The sequence below is a fragment of the Mirounga angustirostris genome, unplaced genomic scaffold (assembly GCF_029215605.1).
Source record: "Mirounga angustirostris isolate CCGP_5_RB_7025 unplaced genomic scaffold, mMirAng1.0.hap1 SCAF_11, whole genome shotgun sequence".
NCBI lineage: Eukaryota > Metazoa > Chordata > Mammalia > Carnivora > Phocidae > Mirounga > Mirounga angustirostris.
The window spans coordinates 108,960,030-108,975,774 of NW_026991719.1; the positions used below are offsets into that span (position 1 = coordinate 108,960,030).

The 15,745-nt window shown below is 46.3% G+C and overlaps 2 protein-coding genes across 2 annotated transcripts in view; both read right to left on the reverse strand.

Annotated features, from left to right (window-relative positions):
- HS6ST2 (heparan sulfate 6-O-sulfotransferase 2) overlaps window positions 1-15,745 on the reverse strand; it is a 287,081-nt gene that overhangs the window by 152,420 nt on the left and 118,916 nt on the right. The window lies entirely within an intron of this gene.
- LOC123849774 (cytochrome c oxidase subunit 7C, mitochondrial-like) lies at window positions 2,668-2,859 on the reverse strand. Its single transcript, XM_045882667.1, has one exon. It carries the CDS (start codon window positions 2,857-2,859, stop codon window positions 2,668-2,670), a length of 192 nt encoding a protein of 63 aa, XP_045738623.1.

The following is a 15,745-nucleotide window of genomic DNA, read 5'->3' on the forward strand; positions in this document are numbered from 1 at the left end:
TTGAGATCCACTCCGTAGCATTGTTTTTCATACCTTGGTCTCCTGTTCAGCACATCACCCTCTCGTGCAGCCCATTTACCTTTAAATCACTTACACAGGGCCACGTTAACACTGCCGGACACTTGGAGGATGGCTTCTGACGTGAGCGCGGAATTGAACTGAAGGGGTAGAGACACCTTCTGCCACGTTGGAGGGCAACGTTCTGGGCAGCCCAGCACCACCCCCCCGGGGGTGGAGTAGGTGGGGTTCACCCCCTCCCAGAGGTACAACCATTCAAAACCAGACAGGGAGAATGAAGAGTTTGTTTTCATACTTGTGGTCACTGTGGGATTATAATGTTATTTGGTCCATCGATGCTCCACTGAGGGGGTACCACAGAGTTCTGGTTAGCACAGGAGAAAGGACAGTGAACTGGGAGCCAGAAGACCTGGGCTCCATTCCTGGAACTGCCCCCCAGGCATCTATATGCTTTCGAGAGATGCAGACCAGTGATTATGCCCAAGGTCTGTGGCACAACTTATGAGCTGTGTGACCAGAGGGAGGTCGTCGTACCTCTCTGTGCCTCAGTCAGTCCTTCGTCTGTAAGATGGAAATGACAATGGTTTCTACCGCCCGGCGTTGTTCTGAGGATTCAGTGAGTTAATACAAACACTTAGAACAGTGACCGGCATATGGGCATCGCTTTGGAAAGTTTAACTACAGATACTGGTTTCAGCTGCAAAACAAAACGTGTCCTAAATGACTCTTAAGTCAGGGACCGTGTTTTGTTTATCTGTCATCTAGAACCTCAGTCAGATGTCGAAGTGGAAACAGCACCATGAGTTGAGAATGTCCTGGGCCAGTCTGCTTGCTTTTCCAGTAAAATCCTGGATTTGCGGCATAACTGGGGAATGAGTCACTGTGGTTAACCAAGTTCTCCAGATTACAAAGGTTTAGGACTTCAGACTTTCTCAGGAGTCACCAGCTGTCCCCCATCGGCCCTCGGCTTGCTGCTTCTCCTCCCTACCGCCCTGCCATCCTCACAGCTGCGCCCTAATCCTTATCATTCTCTTCTTCACTCTCTCTGCTTCCTGTCTGTCTTTCTCTCTAATATTTCCTTATTCGCTTTGCCACATAATTGCCTCTGCCCGGACCCTCTCCCCAGCTTGGCTTGTCCTAGCTCCTAGTCACTTGCAAGCCCCGGCTGAAATATGCACCTGATTCTTCCCTGTCAGAGCACTCATCACCGCTGAAATGACGTTCTCAGAAGGATTTCTGAAGGACTGGATGATATTTATTCATCTGTTTGCTCATTCTCTCATTCATTCATTCAATTCATCCTTTCAGTCTTCCAAAGCATTCTTTTCTTTTTAGTCATAAGACTAATTATAGGGTAATCCTTGGAGTCAGTATTTGGCTCTTTTTCATGCTGTTTGCAGAACCATTCTTTGCAGCCACAAATGAATTAAGAAAATAGATACATATCTCTAAAAATGCCACTGCTTTGGGTACCTGAGGGCTTTGAACGAGTGGCTGCGAACAAACTTCATAATGTATACTGATATTTTTTAATTTGGTTGAATATTTTTTTAAAACCCTCTTCAAAGCAAATCTTATGTTAGGATATGTTCAAGTCCAAAAACATGGAATGGTGACTATCACTTGTCATTATCTAAGTACTTTTGGTAATCTATTCAGGGAACTACCTTAGGAAAAACGGGGGTTTTTTGTTCTTTTTTTTTTTTAAGGACTCATACCGTAAGTTTATTTACAAACATATCGGGTCTGTTGAATTCAAGAGTTTGATCCGTTTTTCAAAGAGACTGCACCTCTTAAAATGCTCCTTTTCACATCTGTTTAGTGGACTAATTAAAACATCCTTCTTTCTTTCTTTCTTTTTTTTTTTTAAAGATTTTATTTATTTATTTGAGACAGAGAGAATGAGAGAGAGAGCACATGAGAGGGGGGAGGGTCAGAGGGAGAAGCAGGCACCCTGCCGAGCAGGGAGCCTGATGCGGGACTCGATCCTGCGACTCCAGGATCATGACCTGAGCCGAAGGCAGACGCTTAACGACTGAGCCACCCAGGTGCCCCCATTTTGCTATTTTCTTTTTAAAGATTTTATTTATTTGCGAGAGAGAGAATGAGAGACAGAGAGCATGAGAGGGAGGAGGGTCAGAGGGAGAAGCAGACTCCCCGCTGAGCAGGGAGCCCGATGGGGGACTCGATCCCAGGACTCCAGGATCATGACCTGAGCCGAAGGCAGTCGCTTAACCAACTGAGCCACCCAGGTGCCTTATTTATTTTTTATTTATTTGTTTTTATTTATTTATTTATTTGTCAGAGAGAGAGAGCGAAAGAGAGAGAGTGAGCGCACGAGCAGGGGGAAAGGGCAGAGGGAGAGGGAGAAGCAGGCTCCCAGCAGAGCAGAAGGCAGATGCGTCACTGACTGAGCCACCCAGGTGTCCCTCACTCCACTTTTTTTTTTTTAAAGATTTTATTTATTTATTTGAGAGAGAGAATGAGAGAGAGAGAGAGCACATGAGAGGGGGGAGGGTCAGAGGGAGAAGCAGGCTCCTTGCTGAGCAGGGAGCCCGATGCGGGACTCGATCCAGGGACTCCAGGATCATGACCTGAGCCGAAGGCAGTCGCTTAACCAACTGAGCCACCCAGGCGCCCAAAACATCCTTATTTCTTAAGCAGTTGGTGTCTTATTATTAAAAAAGGTGCAGCGAATCCAGATCCAAAGTACACAGTCACCGTAATTAGTAACCACCACTTGTGTTCCACTGGAAATGACCTGTTCTTCCCTGGGCCCTCCTCATAGTGGTTCCTACAGAGCATAGAGGTTGTGACCCTCGGGATGCTCTGTCCCAACATGGCGCTAATGGAAGTTCTGTGAAAGGCACAGAGACACAAGAAGGAAGAAATCGGGAAAAATGTTCTAAGTAGATCATGGTCTCTGTTGACCAAAGCTTTCATTTTCACCTTCATTTTAAATACTTGATACCACCGTAAATCTTTACTGAATAAATATTTTTAGCTGAATTAAGGGCATATTGGCTTTCCAGCATGGCCCTTTAGAAACCCATTTGTAATTCCAACTGTAATATAATTTTCCTAGAAATATGTGTTCATTGATAAGGTTTCATCAGTGATGGTTAGAAATCACCATCCAGTTTATAAGAAGAATATTTGCTCTTTCAGGTGTCCAAATACTATTTCCTCCCCTTTAGACTGGTTGCCTTTAAAGTCAGAAACCAGAAGTAGCTTGGGGATTGAACAGCAAGAAAGCCTTTCTTTTCCTTTCTTTAAGTAAGCAGGAAAAGGAGCTAGTAAGTGCAGTGCACAGCTCGATTCTCAAGTTTGTCGTGCTAAACCAGGGTTAAAAAATCTACCCCCCCCTTTTTTTCATGGAAGTTACAATTTCCTGTATGAATCATAAAATAATGTTCTGTAGAAGCGTTCGTTAATAGAACCGCTGCACTCTTGGGGAAGAAAAATCTCCAGGCTACTTCGATCTCACAAGGAAGTGACCTGATTGGGGCTTGGCAAGGCCCCAGGAAAACAGGAGGTTGGGAATAATTGGGGGCCCATCCTGACAGGAGAGCGCCTACCCAAGTGGGAGCAGTGGTTCTATGTAGACACCACTTGAAGCTGAAAGTCTTTGTCTCCCCTCTTTCAGAGTGTTCTTTGTTCTGGGTAACAGAGCTAAAGCTGGGGCAGTAGCAAGCAGGGCCGTGAAGAACCAGGAGATCCTACAATCTAGCAACGGGGTCAGGAATCCGAACTGGGGCGGGGATCTAGTACTCTGGTCCAACTTCGGAATGGGGAGTGCACACCAAAACCATCGGAGAGAAACTTTTGTTGGTAACAGCTTTACGGAGATATGATATCATCCATATACCACACCGTCCACCCATTCAAGGTGAACAACTCAGTGTTTTTGGTGTATTCACCCAGGTGCGCAACCATCGCCACAGTCGATTTCAGAACATTTTCGGCACCCCAAAAGGAAATTGTATCTTCTTTAGCTGATCATCTCCCACTCTCCCTCCTTCCCCCATCACCTGGCAACCGCTGATCCGCTTTCTGTCTCCATGAATTTGCCTATTCTAGGCATTTTGTATAAATGGCATCATAGAATATGTGGTCTTTTGTGTCTGCCTTCTTTCCCGTAGCATGTCTTCTAGGTTCATCCATGCTGTAACATGGATCAGTCCTTCATTCTTTATTTACCCCTGAATCATATGCCATTGTGTGGAGGTATGTACCTTGTGTTGTTTATCCATTCGTCAGCTGAAGGACATTTGGGTTGTTTCCACCTTTGGGCTGACATTTGTTTTCAAGGTATAGATACTGACTTCTCAATTAGGACCCCAAATCACGTCCACAACAACTCCAGGGGAATCCCTGGGAATGTCCTCTGGAGACAGCTTGTAAATCTCCAACTTAACTCTTTCCACATGCCCCATGCTAGATGTTGGTCTTATAGGCAAGAATCATACATGGCCCCTGCCTTCAGACTGAGTATTCAGAGAGAGTTTGAGATTGAAACGGTGTGTGTGTGTGTGTGTGTGTGTGTGTGTGTGTGTGAAAGAGAGAGAGAGAGAGAGAGAGAGAAGAGAGAGAAAGGTGGGGGGGAGAGAGAGTTTCCTTCTATAATGGCCCCATCTTCCTTCTTTATCTCGGCAGGCCTGCTAGGGAATTGATCAGAAGTTTCTATTTGGTAGGAGAACGCTTTAACCTAAATATTTACATAGGGACATTTGGCTTGACTTCTATCTTGGTCTTCTTACATTCTATGACATATCGTACCCCAAAGCATGGAATATAGATGTTAAATCACACACCTTTAGAGTCAGGGTGAAAACATTTGATGTTTGACAATTCAACATTTCTCAGAGCAAGTCGCTATGTTGCCAACAGTTCACCAAGGAAGGGGCCTGAGAGAAAGCCAGCAAAAAGCAATCTAAATCCGACTTTGTTCATGTTAAGTTATTCCTTTTGGAATTTCAACTACTTAATTATAATCCTGGAATTGTGTTTGATTCATTTTTGACAAGACCATATGTGCCCGTGTTGCCAGATTCTAGTAAAATAGATATTCCGTGCCATGTTTCAACACTCTGCCATTTGTAAAATTAGCAATTTCAAGGAAGCAAAAGGCTACTTGCCATTTTGCTGGATCAGCACCTCATTTGATCTGCTTGCATATGCTGTGAGTAGAAGTAAAGAATGCACGATTTTGTCTCTAGATAAATAAATTTGAATGCAAAATATATGCAAAGCTGTGTCTTGAGAGACAGGGTTCATTTACATCTCAAACTAGCTCTCAGATCAGAAATGTGCTGCTTGGGCTTCCTTCTGCTCTGGAAATGTGCTTTAAAGACGAGGAAGCTTGCCCACCAAGGGAGGAGGACAGCCCCCGCTGCCTCTCATTTAAAGGACAATGTCAGGGGTGTCTGGGTGGCTCAATGGGTTAAGCATCTGCCTTCGGCTCAGACCATGATCCCAAGGTCCTGGGATCAAACCCTGCGTAGGCTCCTTGCTCAGCAGGGAGCCTGCTTCTCCCTCTCCCTCTGCCTGCCACTCCCCCTGCATGTGCTCTTTCTCTCTCTCTCTGTCAAATAAATAAAAAAAAAATTTTTTTAATAAAGGACAATGTCAGGGGCACCTGGGTGGCTCAGTGGGTTAAGCCTTCAACTCTTGATTTGGGCTCAGGTCATGATCTCAGGGTCATGAGATCAAGCCCCACGGTGGGCTCCGCGCTCAGTGCGGAGTCTGCTGGAGATTCTCTCTCCCTCTTCCCCTTCCCCCCACCCTGTCTCTCTCTCTGTCTCTCAAGTAAATAAATAAAATCTTTAAAGGACAATGTCAGTTATGTGACCATCCTTTCTTAAGTTTCTCATAATCCCCTATACTTATGTGGAGCTTTAGGCTTTTGAAATTCTTTGACACATATTTCCCCATTTAATCTTTACAATGATCCAGTAACACATAATGGGAAAGGAGGATGATGTTTACTGTACAGATGCAAATGTTGCAGTTACGGGACCTGCCCGCAGTCGCTCATGCCTCATAGATGGTAAAGCTGGCCTTGATGTTCCATCTTCTGACACTTCGCACAGGGTCCTTTCTACTGGCCCTGACAGAAGTCTCAGTTGGCTATTCCCTAAAACCCTGCGGGTGGTAGACTTCAGAGGGGACAAAGGGAAAGGAAGTGACACTGGAAGAAATGGAAATCTGTCTTCAGCTTCTTCCCCTCCCCTCCCCTCTCTAGCTGGGACCATCCCGTCCTTCTACCCCCCTGAGGCTGGGAGGGAAGGGATGCTGGTGATGCTTTTCTGCAGGTGTGTCAAAGCCATCCCTTCCGTTCTTCTTACCTTTTCTTGACTGCACCACTGGGGACTGAAGCAATGTGGACTGCTTGAAAACCTCCCTGTGAAGGAGCCCCATGTGCTCCCATTGCCAGGGCTGCTTAGGCAGATCTGGCTGGCTACAGTAGACATGCGCCAAGCCCTTCCCCAGGAAAAGCTGTGATCCGTTGTCAAATTTACAAGTGCCTTTCCTTTCTTGCTGAACTTCCAAATAGCATAGAACAAGGGCCTAGAAGTCAGAGAGACCTGGAACTGAGTCTCAGCTCTGGGACTTCCTAGCTATGCAACCTCGATCAACTTAATGTTGGAGTTTCGATTTTCTCATCCATAACATGGGGATAATATCTTCCATCCCACAGGATCCTTGTCAGAATGACGCGAGAGATGGTAAGTAAAGCCATTAACATGGTGCCTGGAATGTCGTGCTTACTGACCATTGGCAGATATTATTTTAAATAAATTTGCAAAGCTCAATAATATTTCTTCAGCATGTTCCAGGGAAGGGGGGGGGGGACAGACTCGGGTCAAGTGTGAGGTACAGTACTGAGAATCCTCTCCAAGTTTCCCGTCTGCTAGGCAGATCCTGCCTGCCAATGGACCTGCAAATCACATCTAACTTGTTTCTGTTCTCCTTATGAAAGCTTGTTAACAATAAATATTTCCCATCCCACCTACTGAATTCCTCCTGCCACCTGGATACCATTTTCCCCTTTTTAATGTCTGCTCTCCTTAATGGCACCATGACTTGGCCTAGGGTTTGCTCGAAGTACCCACCATATGTTTTCAGTAAAAGGGGAACGACTGTGTCCTGATTGTGTTGAAAGTGGCAATCACACACGGGTTGGTAAATTTCACATGTAGTGTCCCCCACAGAACTTTCGTTTGCACTTCCAGTGCCCACTGCATAAAATGCAATGCTCAAGTCGGAACAGCAGTGCAGCTTTGAAATAAACAAAGGTCCATTCATGACATAAGCCTTCCCTGAGACGTCTTCTTCTGAGGCATCCAGCCAGACGGTCACGATTAAAGTCAACAGGCTTCCCATGGCAAGCAGAGCACTGGACTCTGGCAACCGCTCGCCCACAACCATTTGCTCCACGGATGGCAAGAAGGCTATAGATGCCGGCCCGGCCCACGAAGCCAAGGCAACAGACCTATTTAGGTCCCGGCAAGGGATAAGAGATGCAAGGACTTTTTGGAGTCAATTACCTCCTGGGTTTTCCGTGGCGGGGGGCAGGGGGCGGTGAAGCTCTGGCATGCTTTCTTATTCTTTTTTCAGTCAACATTAAGGAACTGAGAGCCTCCCATAAACCCAAAGTGCTAAAATCACAGAAAGGAGAGGAAACCAAAGGACAGAGGTGGGAATGGGGTGGGTTTGTAGATAAGCCGTATTACGTTCTTTGAACCAGAAAATGTCAGGATGCCCTGAGTAGCGCACCTGCTTGTCCTTAAGGCGTAGATTCTGGGAAGGTAAATGCATCCTGATTGAAGGAGGGGATGGGGCTGAATTCAAAGGAATAAAAACAACTCCAATTCCCAGAAGTCTGTGGCCCACCAATGCTACAAAGACACAAAGAGTCAATTAATCTGTCATGTCCTCGCTCCTCGATTGCCATGGGTACTGGGTGGATGCGGAGAACTACGTAATCAGTGAAAAAAAAAGTATGTTAACCTCAAAGTCCTACCAATGGAAACCGTAATACCAAGCCCCCCCCCCTTTTTTTTCCAAGTCAGAGGAAAACTGAAGCCTTCAGACTGCCCAACTGCGGACTGATTACCTTACCACCCTGTGAAGGGTGCTTGCCAAGAACACCAGCACCATTAGAATTCTGGGCTCCTTCCCCCGTCTGCAACTTGACAAGGAGCATGGAATTCCATCTAATAGCTTAACTGTGTAAAAGTACAGCTGTCATTTGTGAGACTCTTGAGTGAAAAATAGGAGTCTCTTCTTTCTCTCCAGTACAGCGGGGGAGTATGTTCACGTGCACGCGCATAGGACCACACGTGCGCATGCATTAGGAGAGGGCGGGGATGGAGAGAAAGAGGCAAGCCCTCATTCATTCCTCCAAAAAGGCTGATCCCAGTGTTGCATTCTGGTTGACCTTCTACAGGAAAGGGCCAGGAAGGGGAGGCCAGAAGTGGAGATGAGAAGACCCATTTGCTAGGAGAGGGCTGCTTTTCCCCGCAGTTCATCCCCTTCCTCCCCCAAGTCTGGATGCTCCCGGGAAGGCACTTTAGTGACCTGAGATTCTCATCTACCGCCCATTCTCCTGACCAGGAAACTGAGGTCTGGAGAGAAACAAGCACCTGCTAGGGGCACCCGGCAGAAGAGCCAGCAGGGACCCATGCCTTCCTCTTTGCAAGTAACTGTCCCCCATGCCAAGCTACCTCTCTGTAGTTCATGATTTTTAGCATTTTGCTTTTCTTTGTATTTTTGAAGGTGCAGTTGTTTGTGTGTTACTGATTCAGGCTTCGCAACACACTGATGTATTCCAGTATTGTCCTATCCATGCTATTTTATAAAAGTATCCCCTGAAGCATGTCAAAATATACAGTTAGTTATTTTAAAGGGAAAAATGGTTCAGTAAATCTCTACAGAATACATCATATGAGTTAGCATAATAAAAAATTGATTCTGTTAAAATAAAATCATTTTGGAAGACAAGCATTTGGCCGGAGGCTGAATGTCAAGTCCAAGGTGGATAGGCCTCCAGATCTTCTAACAGGGCTGCCACTGTCCAGTCAGTGTCCCGAGCACCCTCATCCCCAAAGCACTCAGGGGACAGAGTTGCAGATCTTTGTGGTAGCACTTGTCCAAGGACTTTGTAATCATCTGCTTACCTCTGTTCTCCCTCAGCTGACTGTGACCTCCTCAATGGCGAGAGTTCCTTCATCTTTGTGCTCCCAACACCCCACCAAGGGGCCTGACTCAGGAAACATTCAGTAAATGTTGGTTAAATAAATTATTAGAGCAGGGGCGCCTGGGTGGCTCAGTGGGTTAAGCATCTGCCTTCGGCTTAGGCCATGATCCTGGGGTCCTGGGATTGAGTCCGGTGTCAGGCTCCTTGCTCAGCAGGGAGTCTGCTTCTCCCTTTCCTTCTGCCCCCCCCCCTGCTTGTGCTCTCTCTCTCTCTCTCACTCTCACTCTCAAATAAATAAATAAAATCTTTACAAATAAATAAATAATTAGAGTAGCATCTTTCTATTTTACAAATCTCTCGTAAATCCATCCCCCGGCGCTGAATTATGAGCAATTTATGTCCTTGAGCCTAAGGACTTCTTGACTCTTTTTAGTAGCCCATCAGAAAAGTAAGGCACCACCTTAGGTCTTTGTGGTGAACTTTAAGAATCTTTAAGATGAAGATCAGGGGCACCTGGCTGGTTTAGTCGGTAGAGCATGTGACTCTTGATCTCAGGGTCACGAGTTTGAGCCCCACGTTGGGTATAGAGATTTCTTTAAAAAAGACGAAGATCAGCACCCTTAATAAGAGGTGAATTTCTAGGTCTTGAAAGTCCATTCAGAAAAACTAGTGGTTAGCATTTGGAATAATTACAAATGTGTCTGGAAATGTTTATCTGATTGGAAATACTTCTAATTACACACTAGTTAGAAAGGTGAGGTGCTATGGAATGCGGTCCTATGAAGCTCTTAAACACTGATTCTGGGCCACTTTATTTCATCCCACATATTTTCAGGGTCAATCTCTACGCAAAACATAGTGCCCTCTTTCGCCTTTGAGTTGTAGATCTGCTTCTGCCACCCACTGGTTCTGGGGCCAGTATGTGTGCCAGGATAACCTCTCTGTGAGCCTCCCCTTCCTTCCTTTGTGATGTGAGGATCATATCACCATGCATCCAGGACTGGGGAAATGATTACATGAGATAATATGTGTGAGATGTCTAGTGCATTTCAAAAGTTCTTGATAAATCTACGCTATTGGGGCACCGGGGTGGCTCAGATGGTTAAGCATCTGCCTTCGGCTCATGTCATGATCTCAGGGCCTGGGATCAAGCCCCACGTCGGGCTCCCTGCTCAGCTGGGGAGTCTGCTTCTCCATCTCCTTCTGCCTCTCCCCGCCGCCCACCCCCCCCACCCCCGGCTCATGCTTATTCTCTCTCTCCCTCTCTTGGATGAATAAATAAAATCTAAAAATGAATGAATGAATGAATAAATAAATAAAGCAATCTACACTATTGTTCAACTTCTCTTGTGAAGACCTTAAAGGTTACGCTGATCTCCTTACCTGCTGGCAAAGGTTGAAATGAAAGGTGTGGTAAAGATGAAGGTAAGGTGGAGTGTGAGAGAGAACCAATTCTCAAGAGTCCAGAAGATGCCAGAATGGTGCTCCAGAGCATCTCCCTGCCACCATCCCCTATGCCTGCCTCAACCTCCCCCCAGGCTGCCTTGTGGTCCAGAAGAATTCCACCCCACCATGGTCTGCAATCACGGCCTCCAGAGGAACTACACAACCAGCCTCATCACCGGAAACATCCCAATGCCACAGATAGAAGGGCCACGAGAACTCCGTTGCTTTCTGAATACTGTTCCTGCCTCCTCAGTCTGGTGTTTTGAGGGACAAACCCAGCAGCCCCTGCCACGGCAGCCCGGCTCACACCTCCCAGAGAAGTGAACCCACGGGAAAGACAGCCCGTGGTTACCAACGTTCTCCTATTTTCCTGCTCTGCCCCATTTGCAACGTACTCAATTCTACCTCCCTTCCCTTGTGCTGGGTTCATCTGATATTCTGATTAGTTTCACTGCCTTGAAAATGGAATATTGATTATGAGATAAAGTATGGAAAGAAATATTAACATTTTGGGGTTGAAAAAAGGACTCGTTAGAACTGTCCTCAGATGGATTACACAGTTAACTTCCAACAGCTCGAACCCCCAGGACAGCAGGATTTTGGTGCCAAGTGGCTGCTATCTGGTTCCTTCCTCCCATTGCCCAGCGTGGGAAGAGAGCGTGAGGCAGCCTTCTCTTCGGGCCCTCGCATGCTGCAGACCTCCCGTCTCCCAGAGAACTTCCGCTGCCCACACTCAAGGGCACAGCATTCGGTACGCTCTTAGCACGGTCGTTGAAAGGAAAACATTCAATGTGTGCATCCTACTGAAACAAAGGATGGCTCTGGGATGCTCTATGGACCCAGCCCGGCAAGCGAGGAATCCAACTCTTTTTTTTAATCGATACCTAAGGGATCCAATTAAACATGTGTCTTTTGTTCTTATTAATAACAAAAATGGTACATCAGAGAAATACAGGATGAGATATTTTCCCTCTCTAGGGTAAATATTAATGCTAAGCTGTAAGGTAGATGGTGGAGCTTTTATAGAGGCTTAAACGGTTTATAGATTTTAATTGCAACCTGTTCTGAATGAATACAATTAAACATTGTTTGTAATACAAAACACCTGCATAACACGTAATTAGAGAAATCTCTTTAATGGGGGCGCGTGTGGAAGGCTGGTGATGATGATGAATAAAGCCATACGTGGTACCAGAAAGCGATCGTGATGTTGCACGGCTAATGGAAAACTCGCCGAGTGAGCAGAAAAACAAAACCTCAGACACGTAAAAAGAATGACAGTCATTCATGTCACCTGCCTACCACTTCCACCTAAAGACCAGGCGGCACGATGATGGCAACATACCACACTAAGTTGGTGTCACACTACCTCTAGCTGTCTTCGATTTGAAGGGCAAAGCAAATGCATCTTGTCTCTGTCCTCACACTCGTCCTCACACAAGGCTGCCTGCCTTCTCATTAGTTGCACAGATGAGGGCGAACCTGGGAAATAGTAACACCTCCCTGGGAAAACAAACCTTCCTTCCGAAATAAACTTCGCAAGTCGAACCGCAGCGCAGACCAGCTGTTCCCTCTCTAAGAAGACTTGTTGCTAGATTACTATCTCCAAGGATGGTGATAAGATGTGAAAAGTCACTCTGATGCTCCCAGGCCCAGGGCACGGTGGGGCACCAGGAAGGCGCCTTCAGCTCAGCGCCTGGTGTTCTGCGCACAAAAACACTAAACTGGGCCATTGTGTTGTCTCCAGATTCCGAGACCTAAGGAAGAGGGGCTCTGATCTACCGTGCAGTGACAATGACCAAAAGTAAAGACGGCCAGGTCAGGGAAGGGAGATCAATCAGAGGGGAGAAGGGGGCTCGCACACTCTCCTTCCCATCTAGTCACACACCAAGTTCGGGAATCTCCCTAGAGGATACAGCCTTACTAATAAAACCTAACCTCCCCACCCCCATTCAGTCCTTCCGCAGGATCGTGGCCCAGTGGTCCTGCACATCGGAGCTGCTTGCCTCCAGCCATGGGAAGGAAGCCAGGTGAAAGGGATGTTTAGAGGGAGCCAGGCTGCCTGCCCTGCCCACCTAGGGTCTTTCTGTCCAGTTCCTACAAGGCCCAAGGCTCTCTACTTGGTTAGCGAAGCCATCGGTTTCTCCCCCTCAGTCTTCCCTTCCCTGGCCCCTACAAGCTAGAGTTTCCTCTTTGGTTTTCCTGGTCTCCCAGGAAATTGTTCCCTTTTACCTGCACTCCTGGTTTCCTGCTCTAGCTCCGGGTCTCCAGCCCTGCCAGGTCTGCAAGATACTTATTGCCCCATGGACAGCCTTCCGAGCCAAGTGCCCCCCAGAAGTTCACAGTCGTGGTGCAAAGAAATGGGAGACGAAGTCAGGCAGCTTTGCCTTAGAATTTCGAGAAACACTTAGAATTACTGGCTCGTGTCCTGGACAAGTGAATCCCTGAGCCTCAGTTTCCCCATCTGTAACATGTGTCTAAAAAGAGGAATCTACCTCACGGAACTACCAGTGGTATTAAATGAGGTCACATTAGTAAACGCTTTGACAATGCCTGGCACATGGCGAATACTCAGAAAATGGGAGCTTTTCTTCATCAGCAGGCCTGACTTTAACACACGCTCCCCTCTGAGAAGGGACAACCTCAGAGCACAGGGCTCTTGCTGGCTAACTGTGTAACTGCCACAGCAGAGCACAAAACTCCAGGCCGTTATTTTTATTCTTAAATCAAAACGATATTGAGGGCGCCTGGGTGGCTCAGTCGTTAAGCGTCTGCCTTCAGCTCAGGTCATGATCCCAGAGTCCTGGGATCGAGCCCCGCATCGGGCTCCCCGCTCCGCGGGAAGCCTGCTTCTCCCTCTCCCACTCCCCCTGCTTGTGTTCCTGCTCTCGCTGTCTCTCTCTCTGTCAAATAAATAAATCTTTAAAAAAAAAAAAAAACAACAACGATATTGAGAATTTATACATGAAAATCAATGGCAAACTAAAATAATTGGCTTTATTTACACCTTTGAGCCTCTGCCTGTTCTAAAAGTGTGAGTTCAGTGAATAAACATGGCTAAAGGAGTAGTGACAGATGGTTTTCTTACTCGGGCTTCTTCCCTGAGCTCAGGAGGCTCAACAGTTCTGTGGGTGATGCCAACATTCCAGCACAGCCACAGAATCACAATGGCCCGGGGTCGACCGTGTCCACTCCCACCACCCACTGCTCAGGACCCTGCACTGAGCGGGCACACAGATCCCTGAAAACCAACCACCACCTGGTCCAAAGGAAATGCATGCACTGGAGGCTGGAAGCCCAAGCGTTCTTCTTGGCCTCATCCTGGGGGGAGGGGCCAAAGCCCATGAGTCATACTTCACTGTGTTGACATCTCTAGCTGTGCCCACTGCTGTTCTCCTGCTTAAACCATTCACAAGACAGAGTCATCAGCTCTGTTGTTCGACTGGAGTGGTAGTTTAAGCATTCAAATTAATTACTTTGTTTTCAAAACTTTGTATTGGCATATAGTTGACACACAACGTTACATTAGTTTTAGGTGTACAACAGAGTGATTCAACATCTTTATATATTATTCTGTGCTCACCACAAGTATAGCTACCACGTATCCCCATACAACTCCATTACAATACCATTGACTATATTCCTTATGCTGTGCCTTCCTCCTTCCCCTTGTGGCAGGCCATTCTCTCACACTCCCCCCCAACACACCTGCGGCTTCACAGCCTAGAATCCCTCTCTGACAGAGACACCCAGATTGGTATGTCTGCATAGCTCAGCTAACCACACATCTTTCCCCCTAGGAGACCAAACTTCCAGATTTTGCCTACCCCTTTCCCCAGCCCCATGTCTACCTCACTCCTACTGAAAAAGCATTTCATTAAGGCCACAGGCCAGGCAGAGGATAGACCAAAGGAGCAGAACCTCAGCATTTCTAGCCCCTAAACTGGCAACATTTCTATCCCCATCCCCACAATTCAAAACTGGGCATTATGTTCATGTGTCCCTATAATTGCACATTTTGTAAAGTATATGAAATTTAATATCTTACAGGTATTCAAATCTAGTTCCAATACACAAACACCCATTAAAGGCCATCTTGGTCGAACAGACTGAATGGACCAGGGCTTGTTCATTATACAGTATTTTGCCTTCAAACAGGATATTGTATCTATATCAGCAGAGAGATATTAATATGAATATCATCCCTGTAGATCTCTAAGGCTCCTTCCACCCTGGATATTCTAAGATTTTCCATTTCTCTACAGAAATTGCCTTCTTTGGGAGAACAGGGTGTTAAGGTGATATTTGCTGAGATGAGACTTCGCCACATTCAGAACTAATGCCTCGGAATTACGGTACACCTAATAAGAGCAATTCAATCCATTTTACAAAGAGAAACTAATCATTCATTCTCGCCTCCTTGCAGAGAAGGTTCTGATGGAAGAAAGAAAAACAAGAGAACATGTAAATGCATCTAACCAATGGTGCCACTACTTTTAAATTCTTCCTGATCCTCAAAGACAAAGTGACCCCTTAGTTTAAAATGTCACAGAAGCCTCATCTCATTTGTCCTACAGGAACCTATATCATTAACTCCCTTGTAGATTACTCTGCACACACAAACACACAGAGAGTTTGGGGATGTGAGTGGTGAGAATCTGCAAGTAGTAAATATCGAAGCTCTCCAGGCCATACGATCACTGTCGCAAGTCCTGAACTCTGCGGCTGTAGAGTGAAAGCAGACAGCAGACAGCCATAGAAGGCACAGCATAAGGAATATAGTCAATGGTATTGTAATGGAGTTGTATGGGGATACGTGGTAGCTATACTTGTGGTGAGCACAGAGTAATATATAAAGATGTTGAATCACTCTGTTGTACACCTAAAACTAATGTAACGTTGTGTGTCAACTATATGCCAATACAAAGTTTTGAAAACAAAGTAATTAATTTGAATGCTTAAACTACCACACAGACAGAAATTCAGCCACTCTGCTGCTGAATGAGCGTAGCTGGCTTCCAATAACACTTGATGGATGGACCCGGAAATACGGATTTCATATCCTTTTCCCTGTGCCAT